Genomic DNA, 14346 nt, shown 5'->3' with positions numbered 1-14346 from the left:
GCATTAGTTCCTTTTTTCTATGCCTAAGGGCCATTTGAGAGCAGCTACTGTGCATGCTGCCATTGTCAAAGGTGTATCACCACAATACATCTGCCAGACAGCTGTATGGAATATTCCACCTTTTTTCATTTATCATTATATAGCTGTCCATACAAGCACTACTGTTTCCTTTCATAAAGAGATTTGTTCTTGATCTTATTATATATCCCCTTATGTAAGCCTGCTATCATCTGATGTATGATCCTCAGAGATCATGAAAAATAATCATGTTAATTTTCAATAACTCTGGTTCTTCAACCAGTTTATGCATTCTCACAATCCTTGCTAAGTGGTCAATTTGTTATCTTTATCCCACCATATCAATATTGGAACTGAAATAATTGGTATCTCTCAGGGTCCTGCCAGACTCTTAAAACATTCCTTAATGTATGTGCTTTATGTAAGCTCATGTTATTTTAGTGGCACAAACTAAATTTTGAGAAAGGACAAGCAGCATAAAACAGGAATTAATGCTTTCATCATATCAAAACTGAGGTCCTCTTTGTAGAAAGTTCTCAGTGTTTCATTCCCAGTAGCATGTGAGAGGAAACAGGTTATTATTGTTCCTAAAATCTAATAGGCCCTTATTAATTATGTCATTCCATGCGTATGTTTTTATAGTGTGTGTATCATACACAGTCTTCCTTCTTGAATCACAGTCAGTACTTCTATAAATGCTCACATAATGAAATGAAAATATCCATATATGACTCAAGGTATAGAAGGCTTGTGTACATAACACTCCCCAACTCAGCTTGATGTAATTCATATAAAGTAGAATTGCAGAATTAATTCCAAATCTTTCTAACATTCACCTTGTGCTCATTTACAGATATTAAAAAGAACAAACAGCAAACTATGCTGAAAATTAGCCATTTAGAGTTTATTTGTTTCTGATTTAATATGAAAGCAAAATATCTTACACAGATTGATTATATTTAGCCCAATCAGTGACAAGAAGGTGTACTTTTGGGAGTTAATCCCCCTTTTCAAAAGGCCAAACAATATAGACACACTCCTTGCAATTATGTCAAAGCTCACAGATTACTTTTGGTGGTCCTTTGTGAGATTGGAAGTTGAGTTGCAGCTCCCAGCTTCTGAAATAATGTCTGCTGTACCATAGCAAGAAATGTAATTTTGAGCTGATCTTTCTCCATACGAACTCTGTAATATTATTATTTCTATTAACTTATTAATATGTAGACTGAAAAATGTGAACGTATACATCAAAATATTTGCAGTTAGATCTGATTAATATAGCTGTCCCACTATGAAGAAAAATTAAAATTGCAAGTTGCATGCATCTGTGTCTTCTCAAGATCAATGGTTATTTAAAATTTTGACTACAAACTTGATAATACCAGTTTTTGTATCTTAGCTTGCCATGTACAGTTTTGTATTGTATACATATGTTTCTTTTTCTATCTTAAATGTAACTATGAGGGATATAGTATTTTGGTAAACAATTCAGAGCAAGATGCTTCTTAAATATCTTTCTAAATGCTCTTTAAGTAATTACATTTCAGTGAGAGAGATTAAATTTGTATACCACCCAACTCACTGTTCCAAGATTTGTGTTGTGTTCTCTCAATATTTTTTCCTGAACTTCATGTAAGTTATACAACAGATAATGTATTCTTGATCTCTGGATTTATTTTCTCAAATATGCTTGAACTAATTTTAGATTTTCCTCCTCTAGATCCATCCAGCAGTTCATCAAATTCTTCTTCAACACCTATGGCAGGTTTTTCTGCAAACATTCAAGGGGCACGGGTTTATCTTCAAGGACCTGTTGGGACTCCCAGTTTTAACAGGCAACATTTTTCTCCCCATCCTTGGACAAGTGCTACAAATTCATGTAGGAGCTTTGATGGTTTGTCTGATTCTGTTCCTATAGCCTTTTTGCTTATTGTGTGATTTTGTTTGATTGATGAGGGAAACTGGCAGCTAAAAGAGAGAAGATTTCTAAATAGAATTAAACTGTTATCCTTAAATCTGAACTCTGTTTGAGACTGAAGGGCTAGATAAAGCAAGTCCTTTATTCAAATATTGTCATTAAAATATAAAGGATATGCTTTCTTTAATTATCCTTTTTTGCAGGATAGTTAAAGCTTTAAAAACTAAAAGTAATGGGCAATTCTATGGATTTTTCCTTCAAATTTGTAAGTTACTACTGGAGCAAACTTAATCTTAAAGTTATACATTGAACCTATGAACTGAATCTCAAGTATCTTGTCACTGAAGAATGTATAATCAGAGATATAATTAGTGAGTCTGAAGCAATCTCTGGCTTGTCAACCACCTCTTCTTTATTCTTCTGTTTTTGCTCAGTTATTCACTGACCAATTAAAGAAAAGGAAAGGTTAAAACCTGATATCACCAACACAATCATGAAGAATTGGTGTGAATGATGAGAAGAGGTGGGGCATCTCTGCTGGTTTGGCCTCCAGCCCCATCTGCTACTGGCATTGAAATTAAATCAAAACATAGGCTCCAGCATAAATGCTATCCACCCCTGAAATAATTCGTACAACTTTATTGCCGGATAAAAGCTATGAATTGCATTGTGGAGACCTGTTCCATTCATTAAACAGCTTATCCTTATGTTTGCTAAATTAGAAATAAAAGGATTTTTTAAAATTTCTTTCAAAATACTTCAGTACTAGCAACAGTTGTAAAATACATATCTTTCCCATAAGGAGAAAATGAACTATTTTTAGATAAGCCTTCATATTTAATAAAGCAAGAGAACTGTTTTTCCATCAGGTGAATCACCTATTCCATCAGTTTCCTCGGGATCATCTTCTCCTCTTTCAGCTGTATCTGCACCTTCTAATCTGGGACAGCCAAAATCAGGGAGCACAAGTCAAGATCGAAAGGTGCCACCACCTATTGGAACAGAACGACTTGCTAGAATTAGGCAAGGAGGTTCTGTAACCCCCACGCCCCTGGGAAACAACTTCACAGCTCCTGTAGGACACAGTGGCATCTGGTCATTTGGCGTTAACAATGTTTCAGGTGAGATCATATTTAAGAAGAATGGAAAGCTAATTCTTGGAGACTAATACAAGTAGTCCTCAGCTTACAATCAAAATTGAACCCCAAATGTCTGTTGCTAAGTAAGGCATTTCTTAAATGAGTTTTGCCCCATTTTTGACCTTTCTGATCACAGTTAAAGTGAATCACTGTAATTGTTATTAGTAAGTAAATTGGGTTTTCCCATTGACTTTGCTTGTCAAAATGTTTCCAAAGGCACAAAAATGGAAGGACACTTTGATCCCCACAATGGACAAATGGCTGCAAAAGTCAGTGGAGTTTGCAGAGAGGGGATAAATTGTCTGCTTTGATAAAAGAAAAAAAGCATAACTACTTTTGGTTCTATTTGGAAACCACTTCTGGATTTTGTGCTTGAGGTGGAAAAAAAATTGAAATTTTGATTTTAGGTTTTACCAATTAGATATATTTGTTGATATAGATGTGACTAGTTTATACTATTATATAAAAATAAAAAGTTGAGGTTTGATGTAACTATCTTATTTTACTGCACTAAAGGGAGTCGGAAGTCAATACCTTTTCTTACTTTTCCCTTCTTTTCTAGACTCTTCCCTTCCGTTTTCCCTTCCCTATTTTTCCTATAACTTGTTTTTGTATCTTTGTATTTTATACTATAAAATAATAAAATAATAAAATCAGAAAAAAAATATTTAAAAAAAGAATGTTGCCGAAGGCATTTACACGACCCTGGGACACAGCAACCATCTTAAATATGAGTCAGTTGCAAGCATCTGAATTTTGATCACATGACCATGGGGATGTCACAATTGTCGCAAGTGTGAAAAATGAACATGTCATTTTTTTCAGTGCCATTATAAGTTTTGAATGGTCACTGAATGAAGTGTTGAAGTTGAGGACTACTTGTACATAGAGAACCAAAAATATTTTGTGGATTTTTAGCTTTTTCTGTAACTGTAAGATACACTTAAGCATCTTGCAGGGCTTCATTATATTCACTTGCACCATTTCTTTCCAAGTATAAAAAGGTGGTAAAAATATCCCATAAGAGACTAGAGGAGTGTTCCTTAGAAAAAGAGTTGCTGAGGTAGATGAAGAAATGTAAGTGTAAGAAAGTCAGCTTGTTTAAGAAGTTAGGACACAACAGAAGATGACACAAGGAAAAAGACTTTGGGAGATGGAAGAAAAACCACATTTTGGATTTTTAGATAACAGGAAAAGAAGGAAGACTTTGTTTCTTTGAGGTGCAATAAAGTAAGACGAAGAAAGATCTGTCTGCTGATAGCTGGAGTTTTTCTTTTTTAACTACTGCAAACATTTTCACTAAAGAGACAAAGTACTGTCTTTTAAGTAGCATATGTGCTCCTTGACAGAAAAGATTACTGCATTGCAATCAAGAAGCTATTTTTAGCTGCTAGTATGAAATTATCTCAGCAAAGATTGGAAAAAATGACATTTCTATTTTCATAATAAGATTACAGATGAAACTACAAAAGGATTTCCAGGCTTTTGTCCAATTTTTAATGTGCTTTTTTTGTCTTTTTAGAAGGCCTATCCAGTTGGTCCCAGCCTGTAATGGGAAATCACGCGGTGCATCAGCAACTCTCTGATCCAGGCACTTTTTCCCAACATCAACCAATGGAGAGAGATGATTCTGGAATAGTGGCTCCCTCAAATATTTTCCAGCAGCCTATGCCAAACAGTTTTGTGGATTTCTCTAAAGTACATTTTAGTGTATTTTTCAATGTATTTTTAATTATATTTTCTCACGCACATGCTGCATTTTCTACAAAATGTCTACAGTAGAGTTAATAAGTTTCATTTCATTTCCATTCTTTTTGTGAGAGTATTTTCATTGAAATTTTCTATCTCAGACAGTTACCTAAATAAATTTTAAACTTTTCCTCCAATCATTACATTTACGGAGATAATACAATATTATCCAGTTTTAAAAGGGCAATCAGGTGTTATGATATTCTAAGAAAAGGCAATATTCAAATCCAAAGTGGGCAAGGATGCTCAGGAAAATAGGTGTATTTAAGAATGCATTGATGGGGAAAGATCATTCATTGCTGTCCTGTCCCCAAAAGTGCTGCAATTCTCCAGAATCCTTTTATTATTAGAAATAAAATTTTCCAAAGAAGCTTTGGAATCTTAGTTTAGAGGAAGGAATTGGGGAATCAGCCAAATGAACAGGTCTTTATTGAGTTATATTAGTTTCACAAAAATGAAAATAAATTGGCCCTATATGGAAAATGCATCTCCATCTGAAACAGGTTTGAAATGTACCTTTAAATTATATGAAAATCTGAGGAATACTCTTAGCCTTTTTGTGTGTTTCCTAACCTTTTAGAATGTTATAGACTTCTTCCATTGTCTCATTCTGTTGTAAAATGCTTTGGAATAAGCTTATATCTTTGTATCTTTACTTATTATAAATAATTGTAGGCCAGGTTCTGTCCTGTTAGATGTAAATTAATACTTCTTTCCTATTCCAGGGCCTACCAATTTCCATGTATGGAGGCACTATAATACCCTCTCATCCTCAGCTTGCTGATGGACCAGGTGGTCCTCTTTTCAATGGACTCCATACTCCAGATCCAGCATGGAATCCCATGATAAAGGTTGTTCAAAATTCAGCAGAATGTACTGATGCTCAGCAGGTGCAGTAATCATCTTTTAAGTTCAAAGTTTTGTATGAAATAATAAAATTGAGCATGAGAGCAGAGATTATTTCTGTTTTCCAAGCTCATGCAAATTAGTACAAATTAAATGTGAGCCTATGAGATGAGAAACTGAGAGATTTCACACACAATGCCAGCTTGGTGACCTTGCTCAGCCCCTCTTTCTCAAACCTAGGAAGGAGGCATTGCCAAACCAGTTCTGAAAACTTGCAAAGGAAACTACAGGGACTGGTCTGGGTAATCACTAAGAATCAAACCTGACTCAAAGGTGGGTGGGTGTGGGTGGGTGGGTGCGTACACACACTCACACAGCTTAGATCCTTCCAATGTGATTATTTAAATTATATTTCTGGATAAATGTACTGAAAGCCATGTCCTCTTAAAATGAAGTCACACTAAAGGGTAACAACTGGTAGGAGCTACTTAAAAGTGCAATATTATTTTATGATGATTAGGTCTCTAAAATCTGGTCACTTTTCATAGTTTCATAGGGGTTGGAAGTCTTCTAGTCCAACCTCCTGCCCAAGGTGGGAGTTCTCAAACTCTTTGAAAGCCTCCAGCAAGTGAGCACTCAAAACTTGGGGAGGCAAGCTGTTCCACTGCTTAATAGTTCTTGCTGTAGGGAAATTCCTTCAAATTTCCAAATTGGTTCTCCCCTAACAAACTTTCATCCATTGCTTCTTGTCCTACTCTCAAGTGCTGTGGAGAATAAATCAACCCTCTTTCCTGTTGCAGCAGTTAAAGTATTGGAAGGTCTTTATCATGTCTCCCCTCAGCCTTGTCTTCATTAAGCTAAAAATACCTAGTTCCTTTAACCATTTCTCATAGGATTTATCTTCCAGACCCTTTATCATCTTTTTTGCTCTTCTCCATGTGCAGTTTTTTTCAGTACCTTTCTTGTATTGTGCTGACAGATCTGGATGCAGTTCCCAAATATGGCTCCACCAATGTGATATAGAGTGCTACTATCACTTTCTGTGATCTTGATGTTATCCCTCTGTTGATGCAGCCTAAAACTGCATTAGCTTTTTTGACAGCTGCAGCACACTGCTGACTCATACTTAAGCAATACTGCATCAGGACATACAGATCCCTCTCATAGACTCTACTCTTAAGCCAGGTGGTGTCTTATCCAGTATTTGGTTTTTCCTGCCTAAGTGCAAGACCGTACTTACCTTGCCACTAAGTTGCATCTTGTTGGATAGGGCCCAATATTCAAGTCTGTCAAGATCCTTCTGAATCTTGAGTTGATCTTCTGAAGTGTTAGCAGTTCCCCAAGTTTTTTTTCATATGCAACTTCAAGAGTTCCCATTCTGTTACTTCATCTAGATCAGGGGTGTCAAACTCATGGCCCGGATGCATCATGTGCTGGCCTTGCCCCCGCCCGGTTTAGCAAAGGGGAAAAAAGTCCCGATATGTCACATGATGACGCCGTGACACCATGAGTTTGACACCCCTGATCTACAGCATTTATGAAAATGTTGAAAGAGTACTGGGCCTGAACAGAACCATGAGAATCCCTACTGCATGCTTCCCTGCACTTAGATGTTTTTTCTTTGAGAACCACATATTGAGGGCAGTTGGATTAGCCAACTGCAAATCTATCTGTGGGTGTGGTATGGTCTGTCCCACATTGTTCTATCTTGCCAAGAAATAGGCTTTTCAAAATTCTTACTGAAATCTTAACCACACTGTATTCGTATATCCTTGGAGTTTTGAATTGGAATCAAGCTTAGTTAAGCTGGGTACTTAGGGTTGGGATCTTCTAAGTGTAATTTTCTTTAGTTCTTTGCAGTGTTGTTCCAAGAATTACATGAAATTAATACCCTGTTTTATGTTGTTTTTCCCATTTTAGATTTGGCCTGGTACCTGGGCACCTCACATTGGAAACATGCACCTCAAATATGTCAACTAATCTAAGAGGGTCTATATTTCCTTTCCTTTTACTTTTTTAAAAACTTTGTTTGGAGAAGTCTGACCTTGGAAGAACTTGGGATTTTTTTTAATGTGCCTAACTAAACTATTTTTTCCACTGTGGGCTATTACAAGGGAAACTTGTTGGCCCATTGTTATAAGAACAAAATGAGTTACCTATTCAGCTGATTCTGTTCTCCAGTTAGTTTAGCCATTTGAATTCAAATCGGATAAAGCTAGTGCTTTTGGCTAAACACTACTGAATGCTACTTGTATGCAACAGAGAACTAGGTGATTACATGATTTCAACCTTTTAGGGTGGTAAATACATGTATAATTGTTTACATACTTAAAAGGAAAAATGTTGAGTAAATTTCATGTCGTATAGTGGCTCTACTTTATGTAGCCTGTATTAATGTGAAATATTTACCTGAATATTCAATAAAAAGATGAACATTACAAGATTTTGTGTACTAATCTTAATAATATATTGATTGAATGCTAATACTCAGTGGTGTATTTGCATTTGAATCTGAGAATTAAAACTTTTTTGCCTGGATAAGTTAGTATAATATTTGCAAATTTCTTAAACGTTTTCCTCAATTCATCACTGTTAATTATATTAACAACTATTGGATCTTGCTAAATGAGGCCATCAGATTGAACTATGAGTAAAATATATGCAGAAGTCCCTGTTTGTTTAATAGCATAATTCTAATGAAAGCACCAGGAAAAGATGTAGAAAACAGATGCTCAGAACACTGAAATACTTCAGATTAAGGTGCTTTTGAAATGAAGTTAAAAAATGACAATTATTTTAAAATATTTCTCATATACATCTTTAAAAAAAGCTCAAGCACTTTTATTATATGTAGACCCGTGATGCCAAACCTATGCCATGCGTGCTGGAAGTGGCACGCAGCGCCATCTCTGAGCACACGAGCCATCACCTGTTGCTCTTCCGGGTTCTGGCGCGCCGGCCAGCTGGTCTTCACGCAGATACGGGAGCTCCAGAAACCAGAAGAGCAGTCACCCAGTGCGCATGTGTGCACCGGGCGGCTGGTCTTCCGGTTTCTGAAACACACTGTGCACTGCGCAGCTGCTCTTCTGGTTTCCAGGATGCATGCACACACATCGGGTGAGATTCTACAGGTTCACACCTATTTGCTAGAACGGTTGTTAACTTTCTAAGCAGTTCAGAGAACCAGTTGTTAGAAGAAATTACTGTCCTAATCCTGTAAGGAAGGCAGGAAGGAAACATTCTGGTGCCTCTCCATTAATTACATTCTTGGCAGGACTAGATTTCCTGTCTCTGGAACTTCTCTGGAGTTTTTTTCCCTCCTTTGCTGGTACTTTGCTTGTGTGGAGTGGCCATTCAAAGTTACAATGGCACTGAAAAAAGTGACTTATGACCATTTTTCACACTTACAACTGTTGCAGAATCCCAACAGTCATGAGAGGCCAGGCGAGGAGATGCGTGCCTCAATGTGAGTGATGTTGAGTTGGTCACACCCTCCAGTCACATGACCACCAAGCCACGCCCACCAACTAAGCCACACCCACAGAAGCGGTTGTTAAAAAATTTGAATTCCACCCCTGACACACGTTGCCGAAAAGGTTCACCAATACTGATGTAGACCATTGTAATGTTTACACAGACATGATGCAATTCATTTTACAGTGAATTCAGTGTAGCTGCAAGGCTGCCATGGCAAAAATAATCACACTGTTAGATGTTGAAAACATGATAATACAATAAAAAACATTTTTGTACTCAACACAGTTTCAGATATAGGCACATCTAAAGAATCTGATCCAGCACAGGGCAACTAAATCAATTTAAATTTTAATCTTTAATTGGCAGCATAAACTATTTCTTGTGCAACAGTATCTTCTATGGATCACTGCCATTTACAGTTCAAAAAAATCGGGTGTGATTGCAGTTTGGTGAGATTCTTTTTATTCACAACAATGCCACTTTCAGAACTATTAAGGTGGTTATGTCCTCCTAAAGTTTCCTGTAGCCACCTTGAAGGTTTTTGTCAGGTTGTCAGGACATGCATGTGCATATGCAAAGAAATGCTACCATTGGAGTAAGTAGCAAAGCATGACTTCAGCAGTAGTAGTCCAGGCAGTCTTCTGTGCATAGCTACAGAATAAGAATCCAACATGTCTTTAATTTGACTCCAGGATCCTTTATTGTTCACTATTGGCCAGGCTAGTTATAGCTGCTGAGAACTTGAATTTCAAAATAGCAAATTTCATAATCAAACTATAAAATGGTGCTTATGCCAGAAGTCACATGGTGATTGTTGTACTGCAGTAAAAATTAGAACATTTTCTGTGCTAAGGGGCAAAATTATGAGGATCTGTTCCTTAGTTTTAATTCTGAAACAGTAGGTTTTTAATGCATAAAAGCAGCTTTGAGATAAAAAGTGCTGATTGCCCTAGTGAATGACTTGTACTTGATGAAAGAGAAATATAACTCTGCCAATTCTCTTGGACCTCACAGCTTCATTCAGAACCTTATTTTATTTATTTATTTAACATTTGGCAAATACATGGACTTACAGTAGTTCAAATGTTAAAGCTCTCGATGGACATTCAGACACAATGTGATGGATATTTTGTCGAGGAGCACCACAGTCACACTGAGGGTTAGAGACAAGTCCTCAATGAGTCCTAGCAGACACCATGTTGGGTATGGATCCTATTCAGAGTTGAGCAATGCTGGTGAGTAAGGTCAAAACCTGGCACCTTTTGTGTAGGGTCATCTACGTAACTGCCTGTATCTGGGTGTTCAGCAGCCCATTTGGCTTTCCACTGTGTTGATGTCAAAGTTTTTAGACAGCTGTTGAGCGAGTTGTAATTTTGTTGTACTCCTTCACTAAGACTTCCTGGTACAACGTGGCTCAGGATTGGCAGCCATTTTGTTTATTTGTTGCCATGTATTTAGAGAGCCAGGAGTTCTAGAAAGATGTCTGACTGCCAACTGTTATTAACTGCCAATTCTTCAATGTAGTCTGGCTGCCAATTGTTGCTAGTCGTTTGGTTCACACTTCACTTTGGTGCACCATGAATGAACTAGCATCACACTCCTCAGAACCATAAATCATGGGGATTTATAGTACTTATACTGAGCTGGGTTCATTCATTAATGATAGAACTAAATCATTGTCTCACAGCTGTAAAAAGACTAGATGATAAAAACAAGCTAAAATTTAATTCTCATAGAATAAAAGTATTGTTGGTAGTATTGCTTGATTTGGGGATTAGATATGCTACCTTTGAGCATTCTTGGAGATACAAGTGATATATGTTGCAAGGAGTATTGTGATAAAACAATTTTTGAACATTGATTTGCTAATTACCTCAGGCTAAATTATACTAACATGCTCTATAGAAAGCGATTGGTGAAAATGGTACAGCTGGACCACTGATGCTATACTTCTATTAAATTAGTTTAGCTTAAGGATATTTAAAGACTTAAAACAGTTTGAAATTTGGATCCCTTAAAAATCATTTTCTAACCTAACTTTTTGCCTATGTGTTTCACTTGTCATCTAGGCACTATTTCAGATCCTTTAGCTGGCTAATATCTAAAGCTTTTTTTATAGCTGTTTACACTGCGGAATACTTTGACAAGACTGAAGAGGTGCTGACTTTTGAGAATGTGAAAATTATTCATTTTAAAATGCAAAATTAGTTAGTGGCATTGTGGTTTTAGGGAAGCAGTACAAGCAGCCAGGTAGGCGATGGCACCACCTCCTCCAGGGCAGCATCTCCCCCCCCCCATCCGCCCCCATGCCTGATAGTCTGAATGGTCAATTCCAACTGAGGGAAAGAGAATGTGTCATCTGAGGAGCAGCACTGTGCTCCTTGTCTCTCAGCTCCAGCCACTAAACTCGCAGCACAGGGCAGCAGGTACAGCTGCCGCCAGAGGAGAAACTGCACACTTGGGCTTCCTGCCTCCTTTCCTTTTCTCCCTAGTTCCTCCCAGGAATGTTCTTCTCCTGGGATTCTCTCCCCTCAGCCGGTGCTCACCAGAACCTGCCGCCGTTCTTGAGGGCACACCATAGTAATGCCAGAGTGTACCTGCACAGGGAGTCCTCCTGAGTCCCAAGTGGCTGTTGGCTCCAGGTTGCCATGCGCTCCTTAATTGATGCTCTCCAGCCTTTTGGCCACACTTGCTCTACACACACACACACACACCATGGCTTCAGCCTGAGGAGGATTGCAGTAGCCTGGCAAGCATGGCGCAGTCCTCCAAGGCCCCTTCCAACTCTATTCTGATTCTGATTCATTAAAAAAAAAGTTGTTACTGTATGTGAATGCTAAGAATTTGTGAATGAGTGATATGCCCGCTGATTTGAGGACAGTAAATGTCTTTAACAACACCAGAAAAGAACCCAAGTAATTTCAGACTAATAGATCCAATATCAGTATCTGGACTAATTTGAGAGCAGAAGATAAGCTCATAACTACAATAACTGAAAACAGTACAGAGCTGTTGCCAATCAACTATCTTTGACAGCGTAAACAATTATGATGGCAAGTACAATCCAGCTATTTAAGCAAAAGTTAAAATGCAATCTGTCACTGAATTTAATTTGAATTCCTGGCATCAATAGAAGTTCTGTCTTTCAAATGTGATCAAGGGAATAATAGGTTGAGCAAAGTAGAATGACACGATAAAACTAACATATATTAGAAAAACAATATAACAGTTTTGAAACAGTGATGCATAAGGTTCAGCATGGAAAGTACTGTTTCATCTGTAAAGTTATCTTACATGGCAAGCCTTAGCTAAAGATCGGTTTCACCCATTTTGCAACAGCACTATTTCAGAAGTACCCCAATTGAGGCAAATAACTACCTTCCCTGACTGGCATTTTTCCTGAATGTCCATCATAGGATCCTGAATGCACGACCAGTTCCCAGCAGCCTCATGATGATTTCCCTGTAATGGGAATGGAAATAAGCTACTAAGCCTGAAGCAGATTCTAAAAAGCAAAAAGAGGCTCATAAGCTGTCATCGCCCAACTGCAGGTTTGGTCCTGCTGCTGGTTCCAATACCAGTCTTTCCTTTATCAATCAGAAGTGTCTGCAATGTTGGTTCCAATACAGTCTGTCATTCAGCCCTTCATTTATCAATCAGATATGAATACTGCAAATCTTTATAACTTGTGGCAGTTTACAGCACATCAAAATATAGTAAAAATATCCAGAGAATAAAATATTAAAATAATTATTGTTCCTAACAAAAATAGACCAGCAGAATCATGTCCCAAAGACTCCTCTGCAAAAACCCAGTCTTTAAAATCTTCCAGAAAGCCAGCCTACTTTTTTAGAAATAGGCTGTCGTATTGTAGGTACCATGATGGAAAAGCCACTCCCCACAGTCTCCAAATCACAGGCATGCACTATTACAAGCAGTGTCTCCTGGAATAATCTCTTCCCTTCAACTAAATCTAGAGAGTAGGTTGGTATCTACTTATAGTTCTTATAGAATCACAGGGCTGGAAGGAACCTTGGAGAAATTCTAGTTCAACTGCCTGACCAAACCAGAAGACTTTATTACATTCTGGGCAAATAGCTGTCTACTCTTTTCTTAAAAATCTCCAGCAATGGCACACACAACTCCAGGAAGCAATTGGTTTTTGCTGTGAGGAAATTTCTCCTTAGTTCTAGATTGGCTCTCCCTTTAAGGAATTTCCACCCAGTACTTCTTGTCATGCCTTGAGGTGCTTTGTTAAATAAGGACCCTGAATTAATTCATCTGGCATGATCTGTTTTTAACAAATTTATGCTGGGTTTTAGTGATCTTTTTGTTCATTTCTAAGCGCTTACAAATCCGCTGGTTGTCTTTTCCACGATTTTTCCAGGTATTGATTTCAGGCTAATTGGATCTAGTTTCCTGGACCCACTTTTTCCCCCTTCTTGAAAACTGGAACCACATCAGCTCTTTTCCAGACCTCTGGAAGTTCCCCTATGCTGCAGGAACTCTGAAAGTTCAGTGGTTCCACCTGGCAGCTTTCAGTATCCTGGGATGGCATTAAGTGAAGGACACCCAGGAATCAAAGAAGCCACATGGAGTCAATTCTGTCAGGAGTTTGAATCAGTTTCTATTGCCAAAGGCTTACCATGTCCACAGAAAAACTGCTTATCAGATGTTTAGGAAAATCCTCAAGTGCCCTCTGGAAATAACAGATCTATCAGGCAACTGAGGTGAACTCGCCTAACAGCTAAATCGTGCAGAGCTCTCAGGTGACAGTTAATCTTAATTGGATCAAGGAGTAATATGACCACAGTAACTGGATAAATGATGATCTGAATATGAAGGGCACTATAACTCCTAGGCAAGCATGGGTATAACTGCATGAAAGTCTTCAAGCACAGATTACTGGAGTCAAGCCTATGGAGGCCAAGACTGGAGTATTGCTAGAGAGGCATAACTGAAAAATGTATCTATAAATCAAGAAGAATCCAAGAAATGATTCAATCATCTATATATATATATATAATTTGAACTTCTTGAAAACTTTGAAACATTTGAACACTTGGCTAGAAAGAACATGAAAGATACTTCTGGCTAGAACAGAAAAAAATAACAGTAGCCATACCCTTATTGATATATAATGGGCATAAAATTACATTTACACATTCAGTCTACGCATGACTGAAATAAAGTCTAGCA

At 37.7% G+C, this 14346-nt stretch overlaps 1 protein-coding gene across 13 annotated transcripts in view; it reads left to right on the top strand.

The window, feature by feature from the left end:
- The window catches only part of ANKHD1 (ankyrin repeat and KH domain containing 1), a 112288-nt gene extending 104177 nt beyond the window's left edge, over positions 1 to 8111 (top strand). For 7 of the 13 annotated variants that reach the window (XM_026672582.2, XM_087961026.1, XM_087961031.1 and 4 more), the window contains 5 exons: positions 1739 to 1912; positions 2806 to 3057; positions 4598 to 4773; positions 5550 to 5714; positions 7591 to 8111. In XM_026672582.2, coding sequence (XP_026528367.2) covers positions 1739 to 1912; positions 2806 to 3057; positions 4598 to 4773; positions 5550 to 5714; positions 7591 to 7650 — 827 coding nt within the window. In that variant the 3' untranslated portion in view covers positions 7651 to 8111. The remainder of the gene's footprint in view (positions 1 to 1738; positions 1913 to 2805; positions 3058 to 4597; positions 4774 to 5549; positions 5715 to 7590) is intronic. The other 6 variants (XM_026672583.2, XM_087961030.1, XM_087961024.1 and 3 more) reach the window with 4 other exon arrangements.
- The last annotated feature ends 6235 nt before the right edge of the window (positions 8112 to 14346 follow it).

This window comes from Notechis scutatus, chromosome 3 (assembly GCF_049901735.1).
Source record: "Notechis scutatus isolate UNSWTSFEM ecotype Mainland chromosome 3, rNotScu1.2, whole genome shotgun sequence".
NCBI lineage: Eukaryota > Metazoa > Chordata > Lepidosauria > Squamata > Elapidae > Notechis > Notechis scutatus.
The sequence above is the reverse complement of the archived record's forward strand: the minus strand, read 5'-3'. Positions and strand labels throughout refer to the sequence as shown.